The sequence below is a fragment of the Mirounga leonina genome, unplaced genomic scaffold (genome assembly GCF_011800145.1).
Source record: "Mirounga leonina isolate KUSES-001 unplaced genomic scaffold, KU_Mleo_1.0 Mir_201, whole genome shotgun sequence".
Lineage (NCBI taxonomy): Eukaryota > Metazoa > Chordata > Mammalia > Carnivora > Phocidae > Mirounga > Mirounga leonina.
In genome coordinates, this window is record NW_023270504.1 from 30220418 (window position 1) to 30247988 (window position 27571).

Here is a 27571-nt window from a genome sequence, read left to right on the forward strand (position 1 = left end):
ATTTGCTAGCCAAGGTAGGTCAGTATTTGTGTGCATGCATGTGTGTGCATGTGAGAGAGAGAGAGAGAGAGAGAGAGAGAGAGCATGTGTGAGTTGCACGCTTTGGGTAGACACACTGATCATCCATTTTACACCTCCAGGCCCAGAGGTGGACGCCTGGCTGGCTCTGGCCTCCTATGGTCCCCAAGGAATGCACTTGTGTGTAATTATGTCACCCTCTAGTGGCTACTTCCCCATTAGCCCTTTCTTCATGGAACAGCCCACTCAGTGCTTCTTCCAAATGAGACTCAGTGAGCAGAACCTGAGGAAGACTTGGGCACGGAAGGGCAGGGCTGAGAGAAGAGGAGCATGGCCCAGGGCAAGAAGAGAGTGGGAGGGTGTGAAGGAAGGAAAACGCGCTACCGGAAATAACGACTAGTCCGCTCCTGGCTGGAAGGAAGGGGAGGCAGGAAAAGCAGAACATTCGGAGAGAAGGGAGGACGGAAGGATGTTGGTTTCAAGTGAGCCTCCTACATATCAGTTTCATCAAGTACTATTTTGTATTTGTGGGATGGGACAGTTACTGCATCTAGAGCTCTTTCCAGAGCTTCAGTACTGAGGGCTGAAGTGGGAGTGGAGAAGGAATATTCTCGGCCAGTTTCAATTCTCTTTTCCAGGGGAAGTAAGCACAGACGGTGGGGCTAACAAAGGCTGGCTACATTCCAGGCTTTCACCACCCTGGAATGGAAGGCTAACTTTCCTGCCTCTCCATAGCCTGAGGCTGTGGTTCTTTCTGCTGGTGAAGGTCATCCTGATAGGTTTGTCATATCTTGATAAATATTTCAAAAGGCAAGGAGGGATCAACATCAATCTCACTCAGAACTGGTTTGTTACTCCACATTGGGCCTGGGACTCTGCTGTCTAAAGCCTTATTGAGCCGGAGTTTGAAGGTGATTCTTATTTTTGAAAAGGTACTGGGGCCGAGCCAGGCTTTTCTGGAAAGTTCTATGTGGACGAACCAGAGCATTTACATTTCTTACATAATTCCAGACCCAGTGGAGTCTGAGGGACCGGCCCTGGCCCTGTTGCAGAGCTCACAGCCAGCTTCCCTTTTCTGCCAAGACAGTAGGGTTAAAGGTTTAGAAAATAGCCAGAATTAACTCTTCACACCCCAGAAGAAAGATGGTTAGGAGATAAAAATCAGATCTTTACATCATGTGATACTGCTGTTTTCCTGAATACCAGTCATTCCTAAAGATGTCAGTAATACCAAGCACTGGCTTTTCCCTCTTCTGGGAGGGACATGAAAACAGCACAAAAACCCTGTCCAAATTTTTCTAAATTTGGAACAACTTCTCTCAGTTTCCAGGCCTAGAATTCAGTGAGGTTTTTTTATTTGTTGTTTACTTTTTATTTTTAAAATTTCATTTACCATTTAAGGCCAAAGTGTTCAAGTAACTTTTTTTTTTTTTAAAGATTTTATTTATTTATTTGACAAAGAGAGACACAGAGAGAGAGGGAACATGAGCAGGGGGAGTGGGAGAGGGAGAAGCAGGCTTCCCGCTGAGCAGAGAGCCCCACGTGGGGCTCGATCCCAGGACCCTGGGATCATGACCCCAGCCGAAGGCAGACGCCCAACGACCGAGCCACCCAGGCGCCCCAGTGTTCAAGTAACTTAACTCAAATAATCAGTGGCTACTGTTGTAACTATTGAGAATGATTTGGTTTAGCTGGGTGAGGGCACAAACTGAAATTGGAGTTGTCAACATTTTGGCACAATGACAAAACTTAGTAATTAGATGACACCTTCACTTTACAACTCTGAGAGCACTATTGGACATTTAATGGCAGCACTTGTTTGTTTGTTTTGTAAATGGAGAAAATAAAGCGTAGAACAAAGAAATGATTTTCTCAGGGCGCCTGGGTGGCTCAGTGGTTAAGCGTCTGCCTTCGGCTCAGGTCATGATCTCAGGGTCCTGGGATCGAGCCCCGCATCGCGCTCCGCATCGCGCTCCGCATCGCGCTCCCTGCTCCGCGGAAAGTCTGCTTCTCCCTCTCCCACTCCCCCTGCTTGTGTTCCCTCTCTTGCTGCGTCTCTCTCTGTCAAATACATAAATAAAATCTTAAAAAAAAAAAAAATGAAATGATTTTCTCAGGGTCCCGGGGACAATTGAGGTTAAGTGCATCTTTCCTAGGATCTGCAGAGCATCTTTGAATTCTTCACTCAGGTGCATCCTCAGGATTGCCTTTGTACTCGATGTGTGCAGCGGGAAGGATGATTAGACATTGGCAGAAGTACACAGAAATTTGATCACTTATGCTGCTAAGTGGTTAGGATTGCTAATTGGTTTAACTGCAATAAGGGAGGACCAGTGAACATTTTATTTTAGATAGAGTGATGTTAGTGACAAAGTGCTATGGGAAAACGGAAAACAATCTTTGGGATCCTCTGTCAGCCTAGTCCTCCATTTTTCTGATTTTAAACCTATAAATTTTAAAAGTTGGGCACAGTTCGAAAAAAATGTATAAACTAAGAAATGTAGCTGACAGAGCTAAAATTGAATTAGCTTGCATTATGATTTCATCAGCAACAGATCTTAGTCTGTAATGCATCACTATAGAGACTGCATATTTGCTTTCGTATGCTGCATTTAATATCCTGATTATCATAATTTTCAATACAAGCATAGCATTTATTAAACACATTCTGGGGGTGCCTGGCAGCTCAGTCGGAAGAGCATGCGACTCTTGATCTTGGGGTCGTGAGTTCAAGTCCCATGATAAGTGTAGCGATTATTAAAAATAAGTAAGTAAATAAATAAATAGGGATGCCTGGGTGGCTCAGTAAGTTAAGCTTCTGCCCTCTGCTCAGGTCATGATTCTTTGCTCAGCAGGGAGCCTGCTTTTCCCACTGCCTGCCGCTCCCCCTGCTTGTGTGCATGCGCTCTCTCTCTGTGTGTCTCTGACAAATAAATAAATAAAATCTTAAATAAATAAATAAACTTAAAAAAAGAAAAAACAGTCTGTAAGGTGTCTTAAACTGGCAGAAAGTTGTAGCTACTACATGATTAATACGCTAACTAAAGTTTTTCTGTGTTCTACAGTGTAAGATACTAAATGCTTAAAATTTGAGCACTTCTTAATCCTTGACCAATGTAAAGAATCATATGGTTAACATTAAATCATCTTAAATTATCCACAGCTTTGGGAGAAGGCTGGCTGTTCAGTTCTGATGTGGGAATCATGTTCCAAACTGAGGGTTTTGTTTGTTTGGTTGGTTGGTTTTGCTTTTTTAAAAATATCAAGTTTTAGGGCGCCTGGGTGGCTCAGTCGTTAAGAGTCTGTCTTCGGCTCAGGTCATGATCCCGGGGTCCTGGATAGAGCCCCGCGTCATGCTCCCTGCTCAGCGGGGAGCCTGCTTCTCCCTCTCCCTCTGCCCTTCCCCCTACTTGTGTTCCCTCTCTCTCGCTGCCTCTCTGTCAAATAGATAAATAAAACCTTTATTAAAAAATCAAGTTTTATTTTTATTTTTTTAAGTTTTTACTTTTTTTTTTTAAGATTTTATTTATTTATTTGAGAGAGAAAGGGAGAGAGAATGAGCAGGGGGAAGGACAGAGGGAGAAGCAGATGTGGGGCTCGATCCCAGGACCCTGAGATCATGACGAGCAGAAGGCAGACGCTTAATCGACTGAGCCACCCGGCATCCCATGGTTTTTTTTTTTTTTTAAGTTTTATTCATTTAACTAATCTCTACACCCGTCGCACGGCTGGAACTCATGACAAGATCAAGAGTCGTATGCTCCTCCGACTCAGCCAGCCCGGCATACCTCAAGTTTTATTTTTTATTCTGTTCATTTGAATTCTAAGACTAGGGACGCCTAGGTGGCTCAGTCGGTTAAGCATCTGCCTTCAGCTCAGGTCATGATCCCGGGGTCCTGGGATCGAGCCTCGCATTGGGGTCCCTGCTCAGCGGGGAGCCTGCTTCTCCCTCTCCCTCTGCTGCTCCCCTTGCTCGTGCGCGCTCTCTCTCTCTGTCAAATAAATAAATAAAATCGTTAAAAAAAAATAATAAAAATAAAAATAAAAAAATAAGGGGCATCTGGGTGGCTCAGTCGTTAAGCATCTGCCTTCAGCTCAGGTCATGATCCCGGGGTCCTGGGATCGAGTCCCCCGTCCGGCTCGCTGCCCAACGGGAAGCCTGCTTCTCCCTCTGCCTGCCGCTCTCCCTGCTTGTGCTCTCTCCCTCTCTGACAAATAAATAAATAAAATCTTTTAAAAAAAGAAATGAATTCTAAGACAAAGCTGGAAAGGGAGAATTGAAGACCTGAAAATAATACTGTCTGCCGTGCTGTTCTACCATGGAAAAGAAATGACTTGCAAAAAAAAAAGTTGGCGGGAATTAAGTTTGTGGTGTTATGCAAGAGAAGGCATTACATATAAAAGTTAAACTGCTTTCACACCCTGTTTCTAAACATAAGGGATGCAAATATGTGGCAGCAGTAGGTGGGAGCCTGAATGTTTTCTTAAACATTTCATAAATGTTAGGGATCCTGAAAGACTCTCAAACAAGTGGAAAATTCTATTCTGAATGAGTGTCTGTGTGCCTAGCTCCTGCTTGAGTGGACCTCCTTTTGCCCCCCTCCTCACAAAAAAGAATAAACTCTCTCTAAACATTGAAATAAGGGTGCCTGGGTGGCTCAGTTGGTTAAGCAACTGCCTTCGGCTCAGGTCATGATCCTGGAGTCCCGGGATTGAGTCCCATATCGGGCTCCTTGCTCAGCGGGGGGTCTGCTTCTCCCTCTGACCCTCCCCCCTCTCATGTGCTCTCTCTCTCTCATTCTCTCTCTCAAATAAATAAATAAAATCTTTAAAAAAAAAACATTGAAATAAAATCAACAACAATAACACAGCTTTTAAAAGGCACGTTAGAGATCCAACTGGATTCTATTCCTTTTTTTTTTAAGATTTTTTTTTTTTAAAGATTTTATTTATTTATTTGAGAGAGAGACTGAGATAGAGAGAGCATGAGAGGGGGGAGGGTCAGAGGGAGAAGCAGACTCCCTGCCGAGCAGGGAGCCCGACACGGGACTCGATCCGGGGACTCCAGGATCATGACCTGAGCCGAAGGCAGTTGCTTAACCAACTGAGCCACCCAGGCGCCCCAACTGGATTCTATTCCTGCATTTTTCTGTAGCATATCAATTTGATGTGCTTCATGGCTAAATGGTTCTTGATCTGGGTGATGGTTTCATGGGTGTATAAGGGTGTAAAAATTCATCAAGCTGTATATTTAAGATTTGTGCATTTTTCTCTACTTTTTGCTTCAATAAAAAAAGCGGTTTGTTTGTTTAAGTCAGAGGGGGTTTAATGGGTCAAGGAAAGTTTACTTCTCTGCATACAAATTATCACAAGTTCTGTTTGTTCAACAGGCTAACCAAACAGGTAGAGACTCTGCAGCAGCTGCTGCCTAGAATTAACAGGGATGGGAACTTGGCTCTACCCCTCAACCGCACAGCGCTGTCTTGCTTGTAATTGTCACTCCGTCCCTGGACCTTCCCTGCCCCGCTGCTCTCAGTGCAGAGCGAGGGCGAGGATTGTGTCCGTTGTTCTGTTACGCCTCACCTGCAAGCCTCCACTCCTGCCTGTCCTGCAGCCCCTGGTACAGTGGATGCAGTCAGCATTCAACAGAGATTGCCTCTAAGTCTGACCATTTGTCTTTGGTTAATATATATTGGGGGTGGGGGTAGAGTGGGAGAGAGAGGGGCAGAGGAAGCTGTTTCTCTAAAGAATGGATCAGTGAATGAATCCGTGTTGGGGCAAACAACCTGGGGGCAAGGCAGGAGCAGGAATAGAGAGCACACAGTCATTTCTGGGTTTGCCTCAGTGTTTGAGAATTGTTTTCTTAATGCTGGAAAAATGCAAGAGTTCTGTCGTTTGCTGTGTGCCGTTCCATGCTGTTCCCTACTGAACCAAATCAGGTCACATTAGACTTGTTATGTTACGCTGTGCTGTTTTCCATTGTCTTTTTGGTTGTTGATATTGGCCTTTTAGGGTTGGGTGTGTGGTTTCTCTTGATGCAAACATGAACACGTTTACCACCGAAACATTCCTAGGGGCCTGGTCATCTTCAGCTGGACGTTGTCCTTGGGATGCGTTTTTACATTCCTGTTCTTGCTTCCATCTGTGGGTGCCCTCCCGTGGCTTTCCTTGGTATGGTGGATGTGCTACATAGGAGTAGAAAAATGCAGCCTTTCCAGGAAGTCACGCAAACCATGGTGATGCTGTGTGCCATTAACGCACGTTTGTCTGTGGCCTAGCCGAGCTTCAGACCCAGCTGTCTGCCTGTTACTGCCATCCCAGACAGTGGCATCTGCAAGGGCAAGGCCCTTTTCGCAGAAGAGCAAGGACACTCCTCCCTTATTTGTGCTCCAGGGCGGCGATCCAACAGCACTCCTGCTGATAATGTTTCCTTGCTTTCAACTCGGGCACACTGGCTACTGGGCAGTTTTTACAGAGAATCCTCATTAGAATTTCCCTCTCCAGGGGTGCCTGGGTGGCTCAGTCTGTTAAGCGTCCGCCTTTGGCTCAGGTCATGATCCCAGGGTCCTGGGATTGAGCCCCGCATCGGGCTCCCTGCTCAGCGGGGAGCCTGCTTCTCCCTCTCCCTCTGCTGCTCCCCCTGCTTGTGCGATCTCTTGAGCTCTCTCTCCGACAAATAAATTAATAAAACCTTCAAAAAAAAAAAAAAGAAGAAGAATTTCCCTGTCAGTTTTTTAAACTATTTTATTGAAACGGAATTTCTGGAAACCAACGGTCTTGTTCTATTTTGCTGCTAGGACCCAGATGGCGGGAGAGAGTTGGTTTCTTCCGTCATTCGGGCACACGCACTGCGTCACCTGGATGCACATCACCAGAAGGCTGATGTGGGGACGGTGCCGGGCCACAGAGCATGGTGAGGTTCGCAGAAGCAGTAGAGCCAAAACATGCCTTCTGATTCAACACTTCCGTTCTCTGTGTCGCTTCAGCACATATCACGTTACGGGGTTTCTTTTGGCAAAAACAAATTTTTGCGCATGAGTTAGCCAGGCAAAGCCCAGGGGCTCCTTGGCCAGTGGGGTTTGAGGACCCATCTGCCTCTTACGTCATTAGCAGCATTGTTGGTGTAGGGCCTCTCCTAGAATCTTTATTCATGGAGAAGCAGAAAGAAGCTCTAACAGCCCAGCTGGATTTCCAGGTCCTGAGCAGAATTTGTAACCCCTTTGACTTCTCAACTGAGAAAATTGGATGCGGCTGTCACAGAAAGAGAATAAATATGAAACCCCACAATGCTGTGCTTGCAGCCGCTTTTCTTCCATTGAACTGAACACATAATGAAAGGCAGGCACACTCGGGGAGGCACAGAGCCGAAGCAGTGCGGGGAGTCCTACAGTTCAGTCCGTTGAGCCGGTGATGGTTATGGGTAAGATACTTTAGGCCCCTTTAGTTGCCCACTGGTGGAGAGATGCGGGCAAGAACGTGATCCTCCTGCAAGTGTTCTAATCTTAAAACTAAATGACTGATGAAAGAGGAAATGCAAGTGTACCCTCACTAATAATCAAAGAAATGTAGTTTAAAATCGGATGCCCATTTTTACCTATTAGGAGAAGAGATTCTTTTAAGTGACACTATCTAAATATCTTAACTTTTTTCACTTAAAACTAAAACCTAGTGTAATGTTTTATTAGGCTTTACTTTCTTAAAAATAATGTATTTTGAAAGAACAATCAATTGCCCAATGTACTTAATGAGCCAGTTTCACTGGGTTGGTTGACTGGTCAGTAGATGTCAAAGATGTTAGGGCAGCATAAGACGTTAGGGATTATATAGTCAGCCTTTCATTACGGCATTGAGAAATCAAGGACCCAGAGCAGCTGTGTGACTTGTCCAGGGTCACACAGTTAGGAAGAGCTGGGACTGCATTAGTAAAATATGATGGGCTGTTATTTAGATCTTCTTGTAGGTAAAATAGCTTAACATAGGATTAAACTTTTTTCCTTTTTTTTTTTTTAAAGATTTTATTTATTTATTTGAGAGAGAGACTGAGATAGAGAGAGCATGAGAGGGGGGAGGGTCAGAGGGAGAAGCAGACTCCCTGCCGAGCAGGGAGCCCGACGCGGGACTCGATCCCGGGACTCCAGGATCATGACCTGAGCTGAAGGCAGTCGCTTAACCAACTGAGCCACCCAGGCGCCCCTTTTTTCCTTTTTTAATACCTCAAGGATGTTGTGCTTTACTATCTTTCTAGACAGACAAAATGTCTTAGACCTCAAAGAACAGGAATTCAGGCATTGTTACCCTCACTCAATCTGTTCTCATATGACTGAGTAGGTGGATACCTCTATATATTTTTAATTAGAATAGCAATTTATCTACAATTGAAGTCCTTTTTTAAAAAAGATTTTATTTATTTATTTGAGAGAGAGAGAGAGAGCACCAGCAGGGGGAGAGGCAAAGGGAGAGGGAGAAGCAGACTCCCCACTGAGCAGAGAGCCCGATATGGGACTCGATCCCAGGACTCAATCCCAGGACTCTGGGATTATGACCTGAACCAAAGGCAGATGCTTAACCAACTGAGCTACCCAGGCGCCCCTACAACTGAAGTCTCTTTGGTCTTAGAAACCACTTGATCAACTATAAATAAAAATGGGGTGTTTACAGTCCAAAAAGGGGATTTTCTTTCTGATGGGCATAGAGCCTGATGCTGGGCTCAATTCCACAACCCTGAGATCACGACCTGAACTGAAACCAAGAGTTGGATGCTTAACCAACTGAGCCACCCAGGTACCCCCCCAAAGGGGATTTTCTTTAAAAGGACATAGGTGGATCTAATGCCAGGTAGAATGAGAGGGTTGTAAGAGTTTGTGTTAGTTAAGCTAATGTTAGCTTCTGTAATGAGCACACACCCAAATGTAGGTTGGCTCTAAAGCCATCAAAGTTTGTTTCTAGCCCAAGTAGAAGGCGAAATGCATGTTCCTTATTGGCAGGCAGTTCTCCAAGGGGTAATTTTGGGACCTGGGCTTTTTCTATCTTAATGACTCTGTCCTCAGCCCTCACTTTGAAAGCCACCATGCTTATCTGCATCAAGGTGAAAGAAGGAAAGTGAGCACGGAGGACTGCTTGTTGGTGGATTTTATGGGTCAGGCGTGGAAGTGGTAGACATCATTTCTTCTAACATTCCATTAGAAAGAACTCAGTCACGGGGCGCCTGGGTGGCTCAGTCGGTTAAGCGACTGCCTTCGGCTCAGGTCATGATCCCAGGGTCCTGGGATCGAGCCCCGCATCGGGCTCCCTGCTCAGCGGGAAGCCTGCTTCTCCCTCTCCCACTCCCCCTGCTTGTGTTCCCTCTCTCGCTGTGTCTCTCTCTGTCAAATAAATAAATAAAATCTTTAAAAAAAAGAAAGAACTCAGTCACATGACGACATCTTAGCGCAGTGGAGGCTGGAGGACATAGTCAAGCTGTGTGTGGTTTCAGTGACTATCAAGTGAGCTCCACCATGAATAGCTTTGAGGGTCCAAAGTGGAAAGACAGCATATGGGGGTGAAGTCACTTCATGGGCAAACATGTATATATGTATACATACATACAAACCCAGGAATGCAGAAGTTACTGCTAATTATTTCTACTATTTTTTTAAAGATTTTATTTTTAAGTAATCTCTATACCCAATGTGGGGCTCAAACTTACAACCCCGAGATCAAGAGTCACATGTTCCACTGACTGAGCCAGCCAGGCGCCCCTATTTCTACTATTAACTATATATTTTTTGATAATTTTAATGCACGTATTTCTGCTGACTCATTCTAGGTGGTAAATGTACTTTAAGCTCTTTGTTTCTTCAATAGTGGTGACTCTTTTTGATCAGTGACATGTATTTACAAGGTGGCCAGATCCCACGGGTATCAAACCTGTTCCAAGCACCTAATGGAACCTTGGAGATGAGCATAAAAATAGTGTGGGCTCTCCCCAAAGCTACATGAAGGTATACTATCATCAGTATTCTTTATTTCAATTCAGTAGTGATCAAAGGCAAGTGATCTGAGGGCCCATGCTAGTGATTGGTTCCCACCACTAACATTTGTCGTTCTCATGGCTGCATAAGGCACAGACCACACCTCCTCCCCCTCCTTCCACTCAGGCTGACAGTGCTCTTTTTCTGCCCCTTATCCTGTTTCTGCTGGATTAGTCCTCCCAGCTGGGCTCCCGGCCCCTAGACTCTCACTCTCTATACTCCATCAATCACGATTGCTGGCAAACTATCAGCAGTTTTCCCAAATACAGATCCAATGATGCCTCTCTCCTATTTAAATGCTTTGGATAGTTTCTACAGATTACAGAATGAAGCCCACACTCTTGCGTGGCGCCTCAGGTCTTCCATGGGCAAGTCCCAGTATGAAGGTCCTGCTTCACCAACAATTGATGACTTGTTTCACTTTGAATTTTGGCTTTGGTTCTCTCTCTCTCTCTGTTTTTATTTTATTCTTTAAAGAGTCATTATTTCTTTGAGAGAGAAAGAGCATGTGCTCATAAGCACAACTGGGAGAGGGGCAGAGGGAGAGAATCTTCAAGAATCTCCCCCGTGGAGCAGGGAGACCAATGCAGGGCCCAGTCACACGACCCATGAGATCACCACCTGAGCCGAAACCAAGAGTCTGACGCCCAACGCACTGAACCACCCAGGCACCCCTCTGTTTTTATTTATTTATAATTTATTTATTTATTTATTTGAGAGAGAGAGCACGCAGGCACGAGACTAGGAGGGGGTAGGGGCAGTGGCAGAGGGAGAAGCAGGCTCCCTGCTGAGCAGGGAACCCGATGCAGGGCCTGATCCCAGGACCCTGAGATCATGACCTGAGCAGAAGGCAGACGCTTAGCCAACTGAGCCACCCAGGTGCCCCTATCTTTTCATTGATTTTTAAGTAAGCTCCACTCCCAGGGCAGCGCCCAACTCGGGGCCCAAACCCATGACCCTGAGATTAAGACCTGAATTGAGATCAAGAGTCGGACGCTCAACCGGCTGAGCCACCCAGGTGCCCCTCTCTGTTTTTTATAATTGAATTTGGGGCATGAAATTGTTGTGTGATGTTCTTATCATTCTCAGAATGTGTCCTGTGTTTGCAGGCCTCTGCACTTTTGCCCAGTGGCAGGGTCTAACTCTCCCATCTCCACTTGTGGGAATTCTCCCTGTCCTTTTAGGGACAAGCTCAAATACCACTCTATCATGAAGCATGTCCTCCTTTGGAATTAATTACTCTTCTTAGGACTTGGATTCAAAGGAGAACAATCGGAAAGCAGTTGGTATCTCCATTATAGCATGTCACTCCGCTAAATATTGTAATCTTGTGCATGTCTGCCTCACCCCTATAAGATTATAAGAATTTCTCTTACTCTTTGAGTAAGACCTAGTAGATGCTCAATAGTATTTATTGATTCAAACTGGAGTCACAGAAAGAATTCCATTTATATTACTTTCTGACATTTTCATTGGGTCTGAACTTTTTCCTTTTCTCTTGAGTAGCAAATGCAAAATAGCTACACATTTAGTTCTGATCATGAAAAATTGCTCCCAACTTCATTACATTGTCTCCTTTTCCTAATGATAACTCTAAAGACGGTAAGTGGAGATTGTCATTGGAATAGAAAAAGTGTATCTCGGGCGCCTGGGTGGCTCAGTTGGTTAAGCGACTGCCTTTGGCTCAGGTCATGATCCTGGAGTCCCTGGATTGAGTCCCACATTGGGCTCCCTGCTCCGCAGGGAGTCTGCTTCTCCCTCTGACCCTCCCCCCTCTCATGTGCTCTCTCTCATTCTCTCTCTCTCAAATAAATAAATAAAATCTTAAAAAAAAAAAAAAAAGAAAGAAAAGAAAAAGTGTATCTCCCTGGCTGGTAGGTGGGGTGTTGGTCCCAGGCCGTGGGTTACAGAGTTAGCTGCCCTTACTCAAGTGCCTATAGTAGGTTATGTGTTCCCTCTATTATGGCTGCCCTCATTGCATCAAATTTAAATAATAGATTTCAAATGGAGCTTTCGGTTTTGTAGGAGTCATGATTTGTTTTCTAGCTTCCACTCTAGACCAGCACCATCCATAAGCTCTCTGTGATGATGGAAGTGTTCTACTGAAAAGCCACATGTGGCCAGTGGTACCATACTGGACAGGGCAGTGATACCGAGTTCCTGGGAGAGTAACATCTTATTACTTTATTATAATCTCCCATATAGTGCTAGGTGCTCAATAGGCCCAGACAAATATTTGTTAAATGATGAACATTTTTAAAGATTTTATTTATTTATTTATTTATTTAAGAGAGAATAAGCAGGGGCAGGGGCAGAGGGAGAAGTAGGCTCCCCACTGAGCAAGGAGCCCAATGTAGGACTCGATCCCAGGACCCTGGGATCATGACCTGAGCCGAAGGCAGATGCCTAACGACTGAGCCATCCAGGTGCCCTTCAGTGATGAACATTTGACATTCATCGGATGGTTGCCGAATGCTAGGTGCTTGCCAGGGCTTGTTTGCTTGTTTTCTTCATTTTGCACAGAGCCCCTCGCTGAGGTGGCGCAGACCACGAGCCTGGCCTCCATCACTGCAGCCTTCACCGGGGAAGCGAGCAGGTAGCCATGGAAGCAACTGAGCAAGAGGGCTAGAGCTCTGTGAAGGGGGCCCAGCAGAGCCATCAAAGCAAGGAAAGAATCTCAGCGGTGAACCAGAAGCCCCTTTAACATGCCCGGCCTGCCTAAATTTGGTGATCATGCTTTTTCCTGAAGCAGCCACAGAGTTCAATTGTATTGAATTGCCCAAATCAGAACCTGTGAGACCCACATACTGGGTCTGAAGCCGGCTGGCAGTGAGCCCCTTGGTGATGGGGGTCTTAGCCCTGCGGGGAGACGAGCAAGGCGGCCAGCTTGGCTTCTCACCCAAGAGGAAGGAAGGGAGGCACCGAACGCTTTCCTTTGATGCTTTTCCTTAGAAAGCTGCTTGACACTTCTTCCCTGTGAGGATTTAGGAGCTCTTCCATAGCCCCATCTAAGGGTCAGCTTGAAACATAGGGGCAGTAGCTCGGGGGAGTAACGTAACTTAGAGGGACTGGTTTCCCCCCAAATAAAAAGCCAAGTGTCATTTCTGCATGAGCAGTCGGCTGTGGGGGGGCGGGGTTCGTTGGCAGTCTGTCCTTTCACACACGGCCGCTGGAGCCCAGCCAGCCAGACTCTTCCTCTGCTGTTGTCCCCACTGGGGGCCATCTGGGGGACGGTCGCTGCACCCACCACTCAAGGCCTCTGGGTCCAGAGCGGCTGTTTCTGCTGCTCTTTCCACTGCAACGTTCACCTCCCACTTGTTGATAAAAACAAAACAACCATCCTGTTTTTCCAAGTGGAAATTGCCAATGTTTGAAGCCTAAGGTTGGCAGCTTCAGTAAGATTCCAAGACAGCAAGAAGACTAGAATAAGGGGAGGCAATAAATTCTCACCCAAATTGAGTTCCTGGGATGGTATGACAGAATTGTTTAGGAAAAAAAGAAGAGTTAGCGTAACTGTGTTCAGAAAATTCCATATGTGCAAATCCAGATTTATAAATAGTTCAGAGTGATTATTCATATAGTAAAATGGCTAGTGTATATGTAACATATATAATACACATATTACGGTTCCTTTAAAAAACAGTGGCATACTTAAAAGCCTTTGGGCACCTGACAAGCAAAATGAATGCGTGAAGCAGCCAGGAGAAGTGCAATGGAGAACAGTGGGATTTGGGGGAATTAGGGAGCCTGTGCACCCCTCTCCCACTCACCAAGACATTCCTAATCCAAAAATTTTAAATCATTCTGTTAGCCAAAGAGATTTATTTCGTGTCTGCCAGTTGGTGAGCCTGCTTTTTTAAATAGTAAGATTTCCCCAGGGGGCCTGGGTGGCTCAGTTGTTAAGCATCTGCCTTCAGCACAGGTCATGGTCCCAGGGTCTTGGGATGGAGCTCCTCACTGGGCTCCCTGCTCAGCGGGAAGCCTGCTTCTCCCTCTCCCACTCCCCCTGCTTGTGTTGCCTCTCTCGCTGTGTCTCTCTCTGTCAAATAAATAAATAAAATCTTAAAAAAAAAAAAAAAAAAGATTTCCCGAGGTCTTTTTACAATATGCTTCAGTTGGCAAAAACAGGAACGCATTTCCTTGATCGCACAAGATACATTTTTATTCTAATTAGCCCGTGACATAGAGAGGTCATCCCCCTGCCCAGAATGAGGATCCAGAATTCCATTTCTTTGCTTCATTCACCCTATCCAGGCCAGGGAATTTGCAGAAGTGGGTGGCAGTTTCCCAGGAAAATATTTTTTCCCATAGAACCAGACTCAGTGGAGATAAGGTTACTTGGAGAAAGATGAGACCGCTTTCCCGTCAACTCCTCAACTCTCTTGAAACAAAGTCCAAAACCACGGCTGCATGCTTCTAAAACAATTTCTTATACCACACTGATCGGTGGCCATACCTCTCTGCCTTCTTTGCTAGAGAATCTTTTGAAATTAATTTATCAGGATTTAGGAGAAGGAAAAATTCCTTTCTTATCTTTTGCATGGAATGAGACTTCCGGGGCACCTGGATGGCTCAGTGGGTTAAATGTCTGCCTTCAGCTTGAGTCATGATCTCAGGGTCCTGGGATCAAGCCCCTCACTGGGCACCCTGCTCAGGAAGGAGAAGCCTGCTTCTCCTTCTGCCCCCTCCCTCATGCTCTCTCTCTCTCTAGCACTCTCAAATAAAATAAATAAATAAATCTTTAAAAAAAATAAAATAATAAGACTTCTGGGGTGGGACTGCTTTTTTTTGCCCCCTCAAATGTGACAGACAAGGAGGGGTCAGCTGGGATATACCACTTTTGGGAACTGTGCAGGGCCTGGAGTCTCAGGGATTTGCCCTGCCTGATGTGTGGGATTATTCTGGCCGGGTGTGAGTGGCCACTTTACACTTCTCCAGGCACTAGGAGCTGGAGACCTGGGAATCGCTTTTCTCTGAAACACCAAGAACTAGATTTTAGTGTGGAGGCATCAGGATCTATTTCTGTGTGCCTGTCACCCTGTGCTGTGATTATGTCCATTTTGCTCCCATACTTCCCAGATTGTGAGAAATTTCTTATAGTGAATGGTAAACACAGTTTCTTGAAGAAGGGCAGTTTTGCATTTTTCTTGAGGGCCAGATTAAAATCTCACTGCTTTTACCCCCTCTAATCCCTTCACCCCCGCCCCCATCCCCAGAGCATAATTTCTCCTGCAAATGAGAGAAACAAAGAGAAAAGACACTATTTGGGAGATGAGTAATATTCTAGCTGGGAATACCTGCTCCAAAAAAAACTTTAATTTTATTTCCACCTACCATCGGAAAAGTAGATCACACAAAAGAATGCTCTGCCTTAGGGCTGAGAGGATTCATTGAGAAAAGCTTAGAAGGAACAGCTAGAGAGACCTAGAGACAGAGAGAGGCCCTTGGGAGAAATAATTAAGGCTGGCAGGGAAAGGCTATGTTAATTGAGCTGCAAAGAAAGATGAGCATCTGGGGATTCTTTCAAGAGGTTATGGGATTTTTCTGATCAAGTCTTGGGTACATAATTGCATTCATCTTTGGTCACTACTTAAAAAACCTTTTTTTAAAGATTTTATTTATTTATTTGACAGAGAGAGACACAGAGAGAGAGAGGGAACACAAGCAGGGGGAGTGGGAGAAGGAGAAGCAGGCCTCCCGCCGAGCAGGGAGCCCGATGTGGGGCTCGATCCCAGGACCCTGAGATCATGACCTGAACCGAAGGCAGACGCCCAACGACTGAGCCACCCAGGCGCCCCTTTAAAAATATTTTTAAGGGAGAAAAATATCTACAAAAAAATCCATCTAAGAAAACAACTAGCTATAGGACTAAATGGTAAAAATTGGAAGGAAAAAAAAGGGGGGGTGCGGCAGGCAGAGGTGGTTTTGCCAGAAGGCAGTTTTGGTCAGATCCTCGTTTTCTGGAGTGAGAAGAGAAGAAACAAAATGCTGAGCTGGCCCCTGGCGTGGTCATGGCAGCTGGGCCTACGTGTATAGTCAATGCAGACCTTGCACTCCGCGAATGGTACCCATGTGGTTTGCGCTGAGTACCCTCCCTCCCCAGCAAGCCCGCCCGCCCGCCCACCCTCAAATAGTTATCCCAAGTGGTTGTCTCTGTGCCTAAATTTTTCAACCTGCATTTAAGGCAGAGGTTTCTTTTTGAGTATGAGGACCCTTTTTTAAGCTCGTCCCCACAAAAGGTCACGTGCCCCCTGAGATTATAGTTGTACTTTCCACTGAAGAAATATATGAAGATCCTCTCAAATCATTGGGTGTTAATGAGACTTTTTCTCATTTTATTTATTCATTTATTTAAAAAAAAAAAAAAAGCTCTAGGCCCAACATGGGGCTTGAACTCACGACCCCGAAATCAAGAGTCATGTGCTCTGCTGACTGAGCCAGCCAGACACCCAGACTTGTCCTCATTTTAATTAATTTATTTTTTTTTTAAAGATTTTTATTTATTTAACTGACAGAGACACAGCAAGAGAAGGAACATAAGCAGGGGGAGTGGGAGAGGGAGAGGCAGGCCTCCCGTCGAGAAGGGAGCCCGACATGGGGCTTGATCCCAGGACCCTGGGATCATGACCTGAGCTGAAGGCAGATGCTTAACGACTGAGCCACCCAGATGCCCCTTATTTTTTTATTTTTATTTTTATTATTATTTTTTAACGATTTTATTTATTTATTTGACAGAGAGAGAGAGCGCGCACGAGCAAGGGGAGCAGCAGAGGGAGAGGGAGAAGCAGGCTCCCCGCTGAGCAGGGACCCCAATGCGAGGCTCGATCCCAGGACCTCGGGATCATGACCAGAGCCGAAGGCAGACGCTTAACCGACTGAGCCACGCAGGCGCCCTTGTCCTCATTTAAAAATGCTTTTTGAGGGGCACCTGCGTGGCTCAGTGGGTTAAGCATCTGCCTTTGGCTCCGGTCATGATCCCAGCATCCTCCCTGCTCCCTCCTTTCGGCTCCCTGCTCAGTGGGGCGTCTGCTTCTCCCTCACCCTCTCCTTCCCCCAGCTTGTGCTCTCTCAAGTAAATAAATAAAATCTTTTTTAAAAAAATGTCTTTTGGGAGCACCTGGGTGACTCAGTCGTTTGGGCGTCTGCCTTCTGCTCAGGTCATGATCCTGGGGTCCTGGGATCGAGTCCCACATCGGGCTCCTTGCGCAGCGGGGAGTCTGCTTCTCCCTCTCCCCGCTCCCCTGCTTGTGCTCTCTCTCTCTGTCAAATAAATAAATTAAATCTTTTAAAAAAGGTTTTTTTGTTGTGTGATATAACATATACAGAACAATGCATAGAGTGTATATGCACAACTTAATACATTGTTATAAAGGGGATTGCCATGTACCCCTTACTGAGGCTGAGAAACAGAACATTGCTGACACTCCACAAATTAATTCTCTTATGTCCTATCCTCATCACAGTCCCCTCTCCACCCCTGAGGAAACCACTCTCCTGACGGTCACAGTCATTGTTTCCCTGCCTTCCCCACGTATCATGTATGGATCCCTATGGAATCATAGTTTTTATATTCTTGTGTGACTTGCTCCTTCTCAACGTCATGTTTGTAAGATGCACGCATGTTGTTGCATGTAACTGTACTTCATTCACTTTCATCACTGCCTAATATTTCATTGCATTAATATATCACAATTAATTGGTCCATCCATGGTTGTGGATATGTGTGTTGTTTCTAGTTTGAGGCTCTTTTTTTTTTTTTGAGAGAGAGAGAGTGAGTGTGCAAGCCGGGCAGGAGAGGGGCAGAGGGAGAGGGAGAGAGAATCTTTTTTTTTTTAGGTTGTATTTATTTATAAGAGAGAAAGAGCAGAGGGAGGAACGGAGGGAGAGGGAGGGGCAGACTCTGCGCTGACCCCCACATGGGGCTCGATCCCATGACCCTGAGATCATGACCCGAGCCGAAACCAAGAGTCAGACAATTAACCAACTGAGCCACCCGGAAGCCACTCCATTTTGAGACCCCTAATAGCACTGCTATTCTTTTTTTTTTTTTAAGATTTTATTTATTTATTTGAGAGAGAGAATGAGATAGAGAGAGCATGAGAGGGGGGAGGGTCAGAGGGAGAAGCAGGCTCCCCGCTGAGCAGGGAGCCCGATGCGGGACTCGATCCAGGGACTCCAGGATCATGACCTGAGCCGAAGGCAGTCGCTTAACCAACTGAGCCACCCAGGCGCCCCAGCACTGCTATTCTTGACTTGCATCCTGGTGTGCACGTGGGCAGACATCTCCAGGAAAATGGAATTGCTGCATTATCAGGAACATTAAAAAAAAAAAAAAAAGTAACAGCTTTGTTGAGCTATAACTCCAATACCATACAATTCACCTGTTTAAAGTGTACAATTCTGGGTGCCTGGGTGGCTCAGATGGTTGAGCATCTGCCTTCGGCTCAGGTCATGATCTCCAGGTCCTGAGATCGAGCCCCATGTCGGGCTCCCTGCTCAGCGGGCAGTCTGCTTCTCCCTCTGCCTCTTCCTCTCTCCTGCTTGTGCTCTCTCTTTCTCTCTCAAATGAACTAAAAAAAAAAAAAAAATCTTAAAAAATAAAGTGTACAGTTCAGTGGTTTTTAATCTATTCCTGGGGTTATGCAACCACCAGCAACCACAATCATCAGTAACACTTCCAAATGAATTAGGGTTTTATTAATTATAAGGGTCTATATACATGGAGATCATCACAGTGGAAGTAGGTAGACATATGTATTCCTTCCAGAGACAGTGCTTGGTTTGCATAAGTTCTGTGGTTCTGGGGCCCCCAGGTAAGAAGCCACTGGTTTAAGGCACCGACAGGTAGAAATTTGCCATTAACACAGATACATGTTCCCTGAAAGATTTAGCGCATTAATTCCTACGGGCTGCTTTATGACAGAGGTTCTCAGATTTGGGTGTGCCCCAGAAGCACCTGGAAAGCTTGTGTAAACAGATTGTTCGGCACCATCCGCAGAGTTCAGATTTAGCAGGTCTGGGTGGGGCTCGAGAATTTGTATATCTAATCAGTTTCCAAGCCATACTGATACTGTGAGTCTGGGGACAGTACTTTGAGCAACCTGGTAGCTGGCTATTACCTTGGAAATCAGAGAACTGAGCGTGGAAGGAATTCATTCAATCATTCCAAAGATAAGAATTAGACAAAAGACACTTACAAATTGTTGGAGGCAAAGGAGGCCATTCTCAGGCTCTTGTAGCTCGAAGTGGGGCCGCAGGAGCGGAGGGTGGGGAATACGCTTTGTAAATACTATGGAGGCCCAGCCAAGAGGACTTGACAATTGGTTGGGCGTGGAAGGTAAAGGAGAGGGAGGAGTCAAGATGAGCAGCAAGATTTTAGGCCTGGATCCAGGAAGAGACTTGGAGGGCAAAGAACAAGCAAGATTGTGAGGGAGAGTGTGATCAATCAGTATCTCAACTCCTGTACTGAGCTCTCTGGGAAGATTTACCCAGCCACCATTTCAGGTCCCATTACTGCAGATCACGCGAGTTTTCCTGGGTGGCGCATGGCTGAATGCTTGTTGGGAATTCAGTATCAGGGTTCAGAGGGACTTCATAAATTTAATGAACAAGAATGATTCTGAGGGGCGCCTGGGTGGCTCAGTTGGTTGAGCGACTGCCTTCGGCTCAGGTCATGATCCTGGAGTCCCTGGATCGAGTCCCGCATCGGGCTCCCTGCTCAGCAGGGAGCCTGCTTCTCCCTCTGACCCTCCGCCTCTCATGCTCTCTCTATCTCATTCTCTCTCTCAAATAAATAAATAAAATCTTAAAAAAAAAAAAAGAATGATTCTGAGGACACTGGAAATTATTGAAGTCCTTCTTTATTGCAGTCTCTCTCCTACCTTTCTCAAAACACCTTGAAATTTTCTTTGACCAAACCCCATCTTTATGGGAAATCCTTCTTCCCCTTTTCTCCTACACATTCTTCAAGGTCCTACTCCATTCCCACTTCCTGACTGTGAAGCATCCCTTGGACTCTTCAGGCACTTGGTGTGTCCTGCCTTTCAGAGTAGCTTTTTCATGTTTCCCACGGCTAGATGAAGCGCTGCAAGGAGCACCGTTTTAGGCATTTTCAGGTTATCTTATAATAAACAGCTTTAGAGGCTGCCTGCTACTCATGTCTTTGAGGAAAAGGCAGAAACAAAGCTGAGACCTGGAATCTCCAGAATCTCAATTAGCAGCTAACAGTAGATTGCCAAATAGGGATACATTAGTAGAAGCAGCTTTTTCTGTGGGCTGGGCCATATGGAAACCAAAAGGACTCCTTTGTCCAAGAGAGACTGGCCTCCATAGCCTGCCTTCTATTTTCTCACTTTTTTTTCTTAAAGATTTTTATTTTTTTGAGAGAGAGAGCCCAAGCTGAGCTTGAGCCGGGGGAAGAAGCCGAAGGAGAGGGAGAAGCAGACTCCCCACTGAGCAGGGAGCCTGGAGCGGGGCTTGATCCCAGGACCCTGACCCAAGCCGAAGGTAGATGCTTAACCAATTGAGCCACCCAGGCGTCCCCATAAAGGATTTTTTCCCTTATATTCAAAGTGAGGATAATAATGGCATAGATCACATAGAATTTTAGTGAAGCTTAAATGAGAGAATTGGATATAAAATATTTGTCTCAGTGCATGTAGAAGGTGCTCAGTAAGTGTCCTCTAGTATCAAGTATTGTCACCAGTTATCAACCAAGAGCCATTTATTATTGTCTAGTAAAACTATACTAGGCACCGTGGTGCATACAGAGGAAGTAGGGGAGGTAAGTTTGTACGTTCGGGAAGAAATATGCACGGTTCCAAGGCAGCCTGTGTGGAATGGTGTCTTCACAGTGCCAAGGAAATCCCAAGTCAATGGAAAGATTTCCATGGCATGGAATTAATCAAAGACAACTTTATGGAAGAAGTGAATCTTGAGCACGGACTTGGAAGTATTGTTGGAGATGAGAAAGCATTCCTGGGAAGAGGAGCAGAATGAGGGCTTGGGGGGTGGGAGGGGCAGAGCTTGTTCTAGGAGCAGGGAGAGATTGGAAAAGAGACCCCAAAGCGGGAATTTCAGGAGAAGAATGAGACGTGAAATGAGGCCAGGCTGGGAAGTTTAGAATGGTTGAAGAGCTGGGAACCACTATAAGTCTTCAAATGGGAATATTATGATGCAAGATTTGTGTTTCAGGAAAATTGGTGTGGGCGCCATTGGGTTAGACCACAGAGGACTGCTCTGGTGTTCAGGTGTATTTACCTGAAAATAGAGAAGGAAATTACTGAGCCTGAGTGCATTGTCGGAGGTGTTTGTCAAGTGTTTTGAGATCCATAAAGAATCTTTCTTGGGGCACCTTGGTGGTTCAGTCAGTTAAGTGTCTGACTCTTGATCTCGGGGTCGTGAGTTCAAGCCCCGCATTGGACTCCATGCGGGGTGTGGAGCCTACTTAAAAAAAAAAAAAAAAAAGAATCTTTCTCTACAGTGGTGGAAATGATGTGGCGGAAGGGAGAGAAGGCTCCAGCATCCTGCTCCTGCCCTACCTGCCCCCACAGAAATCATGGAATCACTGGAGACAATGGGAGTGTGGCCAGAGTTCACAAAGGGAGACACTCGCTTCCCAAAGACTGCTAAGAGTGTCTGTCAGGAACACTGACAAAATTGCAAAGGTATTTTTTTTTAAGGAGGTTCCATGCCCCAGCTTGAACTCACAACCCTGAGATCAGGAGTCACGTGCTGGACTGCAGTCCAGGTGGACTGCAAATGTATTTTTTAATCACACTTTCCATAGCTCCTCCTTGGGTCACACAGAAAGAATTAGCCAGTGGCAACCAGGAAAAGGCTCCCCTGGAGGCTGTTGGTTATTTCTGAGTAGGTTTTTAGGTGTGAGGGTGCCTGTCTGGGACAACGGGGCAGGTGTGGGATGTGACACCATTTCATGTGTGACTCATACCTTACTTGAGTTCTCGGGCTCTGGGGGAGGTCAGTCCTGACCACCCAGTGGTGGCCTCTGTGAACAGCTAATGACCTTGTCAAAGCCCTGCCGTGGGGGCGTAGGGGGTTGTGCTTCATGGAGGCACTGCTCCGAGGTGTGTGTGGAAGCACAGGTCAGCCCCACTTGTCCACGTCTCTCTCCTTGCGCTCCTACCTCTGGGCTAACTACTTAAGGGAATGAAAAATGATGACCGAATCCAAAAAAGGAAGAAGACCTGGAGCCCTGTCTTCAAATATGCACCCCTTTGGTTGTGCTGGTAAAGCCGGGCATCGCAGTCTCAGTGAAGGACATGGCACAGCGGAGTCCGGGATGTGGGGTCACAGCCCTGCCACCTCCCTATCTCCACAGCAGTTTGAAGAGAGGTGGGCTGGGCAGTTATTTCAGAGTCTGGCTTTCCCTGCGGGACCCCGAAGAATGTACACTATCACCCTTTACCATTCTTGATTCTTGTCCTGGCTTTCCTTCTTGCAGTATTCACGGGACCTAACACAGGAGGCGTTTCCTTGCTCACTGCCCTGTCTCCAGCCCTTAGAGCAGTAACTGTTACAGACGAGGCCCCTGGTGCACCTTTGATTAATGACTTTAATGAATAAACAAATAACTGACTGAAGAAGTAGGGCAGAGCAGATGTCTGACCGGCTCCTTCTGGCCCTCTGGAGGCATCTTCCCTTTCCCTGACCCTCTACCACTAAAGGACAGAGACCCTGGAGTCCCCTGTGCTTCACTGTGTTTGCTGTGTTTGATAGCGGGATTCACCCCCCAGCAAGGGGAGAGGCTTTCGTTCTCTGAGGAAATCCGTGGTTATGACAAAAGGTGGAACAAGGAATTCCCTCCCCTGTCTTTTCCGTATTTACTAGCTCTTTCTTCCTATGCAAAGAAGAGCCTCCCCTGGTTGAGTCGTGCTGTAAACCTCACCTGTGAGCACAAACAGGGCTTTCCATGTGTCCCACTCATCAAAGCCAAACCATCCGGCCCCACCCAGCTTCCCTCCACCCTGGCTGGGCTGAGGCCAGAAGTTTCCATGCTGCCCATGTTGATGAACCCAATCACCAGTCTTCACTTTTCTCCTCCCAGCTCCGCACAAGGAAGGCCAAGAATGTAAGCCAGGGCCGAGAGCTGGCCCCTAGGGCTCTGTGACATGCCAAGGGTGGGTCACATCTGCCTGCGTCCTGCCAGAGAGCATCCTGAGAGGTTGTCGTGGAGGTGGTGGTGGTGGGGGGGGCAGGGAGGGCGTGCAATTTCAGGTGCCACACATCTGGAAGGCAGAGAAAGAAGTCACCACACGTGCGGCAGTCTGTTTTTTCTTTTTAAATTTTTAAAAATATATATATTTTTTAATGCACGGCCAGTTTGATGGAAAGCACAGCATGGTAGGAACAGCTGGGCCGTGAGCCCTCTCTCCGTTTATGCTCGTGAGGCACCGAGAGGTGGGATTAGCAGCTCTTGGGAAGTTTGGCCCTAGCTGGCCTGTCACTGGGGAGTCAAAGCCACAGTGACCATTAGCAGGCACGGACTCCTGTCCTTGGCTCAGAAACGGTGCCCCCCCGCCCATGTGGCCTCGGTTGAACCTAGGACTTGCAGAGCCAGAAAGATTTCACAGGAGCTTGATGAAAAGGTGTGGCAGAAGTGAGAGACGCTGGTGTGAGGGGGGCATCCCCGGGGATAAGACGTGTCACCCGTTGGGAGACAGAACTCAGCTCTCGGGCAGTAGGAACGTGTGAGGATGTGTGGGGTCGGCGGGAGGCGCGGTGGCGGGAGGGTAGGTGTGGGGGAGGGAGGAGGACCACAGGGGAATGGGGGCAGCTCAGACTCCTCAGTCCCCAAGAAGGACTGGTAGGTGGAGTTGAGGATGTTTGCACAAGGAAACCCTTTGAAGCTCTTCTCTCGTCCTCCCCTCTCTGGACCTGGTTCCCTCCCCTCCATAAAGCCATTAGCTTCTGGTGCCGGCCCTATCTCTGCTGCATCTCTCTTGGTTCCAGTCGGTGCATTCACAGACCTCCTGCCCTGAGGGACGGGGAGGATTTATGGGGGGTAGAGGGTAGAGGGGGAGGGGGCATCCTTTAGAGGAGGCGAGGTCTGTTAGGAAAGTAGAGTGTGGGGAGCTGTTAGTCCGCGGCGCTAGAGGCCAGATCATTTCCGAGCGGGCTCTGCATGACAAAGGAGAAGGAGCAAGTTTCTTCTTTGATCTGCCCCCTGCCGGCCCCACACACCTGCCTGTTGGTGCTCCCGCCCCTGCTGAGACCTCAAGAAGAAAAACCAAAAGGGGGTGGGGACCAGGCTGTGGCCCAGCTTCCCTGGACCCTGTTCAGGCCACCTTCCTCTCTTGGTGGCCCCAGGACAAAAATATCTCCTAGGCTGATGACCCGAAGCACCTGCCGCCCCCTCCTGGAGAGCCCGGAGACCCAGGGCCGCGGGAGCCGCGCGGTGAGATGGGGTGGGGCGGCTGGGAGCGCGCGCGCCAGTGGGTGTGAGAGCGTGTGTAGAGTTGGAGGTGTTAAGGGGTCCTGGGAAGAAGACTCATTGGAGATGTGGGGTCACGCCCTGGATGAAAGCTAAGGGGGAAACGAGGTGGGGGTGAGTGGGAGGGGGCGTGTTTTTATAGACTTGCTCTAGGATCCAGAAGCAAGGATTTTCCGTTTGTTTCCAAGGGCTGGAGGAAGGGTGCTCTTTCCGGGATACAGGCACAAGCGTGAGTTACAAAAAGCACAGGCAAAGATGTGGGAAACTCTTGAGCTCCAAGGGAAGGGGTCGTTGCTTTTGGAAGATGCGTCTTCGGCGCAGACCACTGAGGCCGGTGTTGCAGACCAAGAGCTCGCTGTTGCCCTCAGTGCTCCCGGCCGCCCCTCGAGGGCCACAGCGCAGAGGAGGGGAAGGAGGCCACCTAGGAAGAGACCACCTCACGCAAGGGAGCTTTAGGGGCACATGGCATTTCTCAGAGAAGCTGCCCTGAGAAAGTGCAAAGTCCTCGCCCTTCTGTCTGCTCTATTCCTGGTAAACAGGAGCTGAGATGCGGAAACTTCCCTGGAGTGAGAAGGGTACACATTGGGAGGGAAGACTCCTAGTTGGCTGCAGGCAAATCCAACTCACCAGCTGTTCTTAGCCCAGGAAGGAGCGCTCTGACTGGAGTGAGCCGTACAGGGAGGAGTGGATGGTGCCCTGGCTTCTTTGGATGTTCTGGAAGAAGGGCAGGTGTGAGCTGCAGCAAGCACAGCATCTTCCTTGATGCTACCTGAAGCACATTCTGTTTTGGAAATGACTTGTTTTCATTTCTCTTTTCTAGTTTCTCAGCTCATTGTTTCCTTTGGAATTAGGTCCTGGGTAAGGTTCCCACAGTTTGGGGTAAGAGACACAAAGGCGGTCCCCCGGTGAGAAGAGTAGCCGTAGGAGATGGAAGATGGAAAGAGGCTGAATCTCTTTGTGGGGGGAGCAGAACTTGACGTTAGCCCCCCTTAGCACCTAATCCTTGGTGCTAACCCTCTCCTCGTCTCCCCCGGTCCCGCCTCATCGGCTGCATCTCCACATTGATGCTCCCTCCATTCTGTCTTCTCCAGGGAGCCCCATTTCGGAAGCCGACCGCCCCCGGGGTCTTCCCAGGGCACTGGGGGGGGCCGAGGCCGAGGCCAACCATGGCCAGCCTCCTGCTGCTAGCCGCCGCTCTGCTGTCCAGCTGGGCCCAGCTTCCGGCCGAAGCCAGCTCCTGGTGGTGAGTGAGAGCGGCTGAGGCCCTTCTCTACAACCTACGCCTCCTTTGGTAATTAAATGTGGAGAAGGGTCACCATGCGTTGTGATCATTCCTTTATTGGTAGGAATCCTAAGGACGGCTTTCATCCCAGGAAAACTAGGACAGCCTTTCCTCGAACAAGCCCCCAGAGGTGAAGGTTCAGCGAGGATAAAGGATTAGTTCATTTGGGTTTTTCCTCTGATCCTGTCTGCTTTCCCCTTTTTTGGGACCTTCCTCAGTCCCCATGGGTTGTTAGAAATAGCTCTTGCGTTGTTATTGGATCAATAAGAACATTGATTTCTTTTTTTCTAGTGGGAGCAAGGAGAGTAGAATTCCTATTTTATAAGTCTGAAGACCAGATGAGAGGTTGAGAGATTTGCGGGACCCTTGTGTGGCCTTCTTTTGTGTTTTTAAGACTACTGTCATGGCCAAGTCAACCTGGAAATGGCCGGCCCTCCCCACCTATCTTGCCTGGGCTGGGCCCCGCTCACATTTGTACTCAGATGGCACATCTTACAGTCTTCTCATCTAACTGAACACTTTACTCTATCTGGTAGAGCATGAGCCGAAGCGAGGACCCCTGAACGGATAGAGTGGGTTAGGGGATTTGTGGGTGGGATATGGAAGCGAAAACCTTTAGACTGTGTTGTGATGTATGTAAATTGGCTTCTGTTTGCAAGGCATAAGGGCAGTGCTATTTGAAGGAATTTATTGTTTTCCATCACATACCCTGCGCACGGGCTAAAGTGAATGAATCATCTGCACCCCCTGAATAAGTCATGTGCTGTCCTGTTAAGGTTTGGCTGTTTCTGTCCTCCACCTGGAATGAATGTCCTCTGCCCTCTCTGTTGCCCTTCTCTGCCTGCCCCATCCCTTAAGACCCATTTCACACTCTGGCCATTGCTTATAAAATCTTTTCTCTGGGGATGCCTGGGTGGCTCAGTCGGTTAAGCGGCTGCCTTCGGCCCGGGTCATGATCCCAGGGCCCTGGGATCGAGTCCCACATCAGGCTCCTTGCTCAGCAGGGAGCCTGCTTCTCCCTCTCTCTCCTGCTTGTGCTCTGTCAAATAAATAAAATCTTTAAAAAAAAAAAAATCTTTTCTTTGGCTGTAAGAGCTCTGTCTCTGTCTGGTCACTGTGGATGCAGAAGCGCAAGTCTGGCTTTGGCCCTTGACACCTCCCGTGTCATCCGCATTTGTGCTTCAGTTTCCTAGAATGCCCTTTGAAGACAGGGCCTCTGTTTTAGGAAGTTTCCTTTCCAAACCCTCGGTACAGGGCCTTGCACACAGAAGGAAAGCACTTGCTAAATGTGTCGAACGAATGACTTCATGCTGCACACAGCGCACGCTCACCCCTTGGACTTCTGTCCCTTTTCTGGCTCTCCGCTGTAGGTCATTAGCTATGAGCCCGGTGCAGAGACCCGAGATGTTTATCATCGGTGCCCAGCCCGTGTGCAGCCAGCTTCCTGGGCTTTCCCCTGGCCAGAGGAAGCTGTGCCAACTGTACCAGGAGCACATGGCCTACATCGGGGAGGGAGCCAAGACGGGCATCCAGGAGTGCCAGTACCAGTTTCGCCAGCGGCGGTGGAACTGTAGCACGGTGGACAACGCGTCCGTCTTTGGCAGAGTCATGCAGATAGGTAAGAGCCCACCGGCACATGGCTGCCTAGAGGAGCCGGGCTCGCCCCCCAGGCCCGGCACAGAGAGCCCTCACCGTGTCTGAGTTCTCCGAGGCTTGGAAGCGGTGTGCAAGGGGAGACGGAGATGCACACAGGAAACAGGGTCTCAGATGCCGTGTGGGCCACCCAGCTAGCGCCCAGCTTCGCCCTGT

At 47.6% G+C, this 27571-nt stretch overlaps 1 protein-coding gene across 4 annotated transcripts in view; it reads left to right on the top strand.

Moving 5' to 3' along the window:
* Positions 1-27571, top strand: part of WNT5B (Wnt family member 5B) — a 106597-nt gene that overhangs the window by 68329 nt on the left and 10697 nt on the right. Inside the window, exons 2-3 of one of the 4 annotated variants that reach the window (XM_035028528.1) lie at positions 25572-25723; positions 27133-27380. In XM_035028528.1, the coding sequence (XP_034884419.1) occupies positions 25572-25723; positions 27133-27380 (400 nt within the window). The other 3 variants (XM_035028525.1, XM_035028529.1, XM_035028526.1) reach the window with 3 other exon arrangements.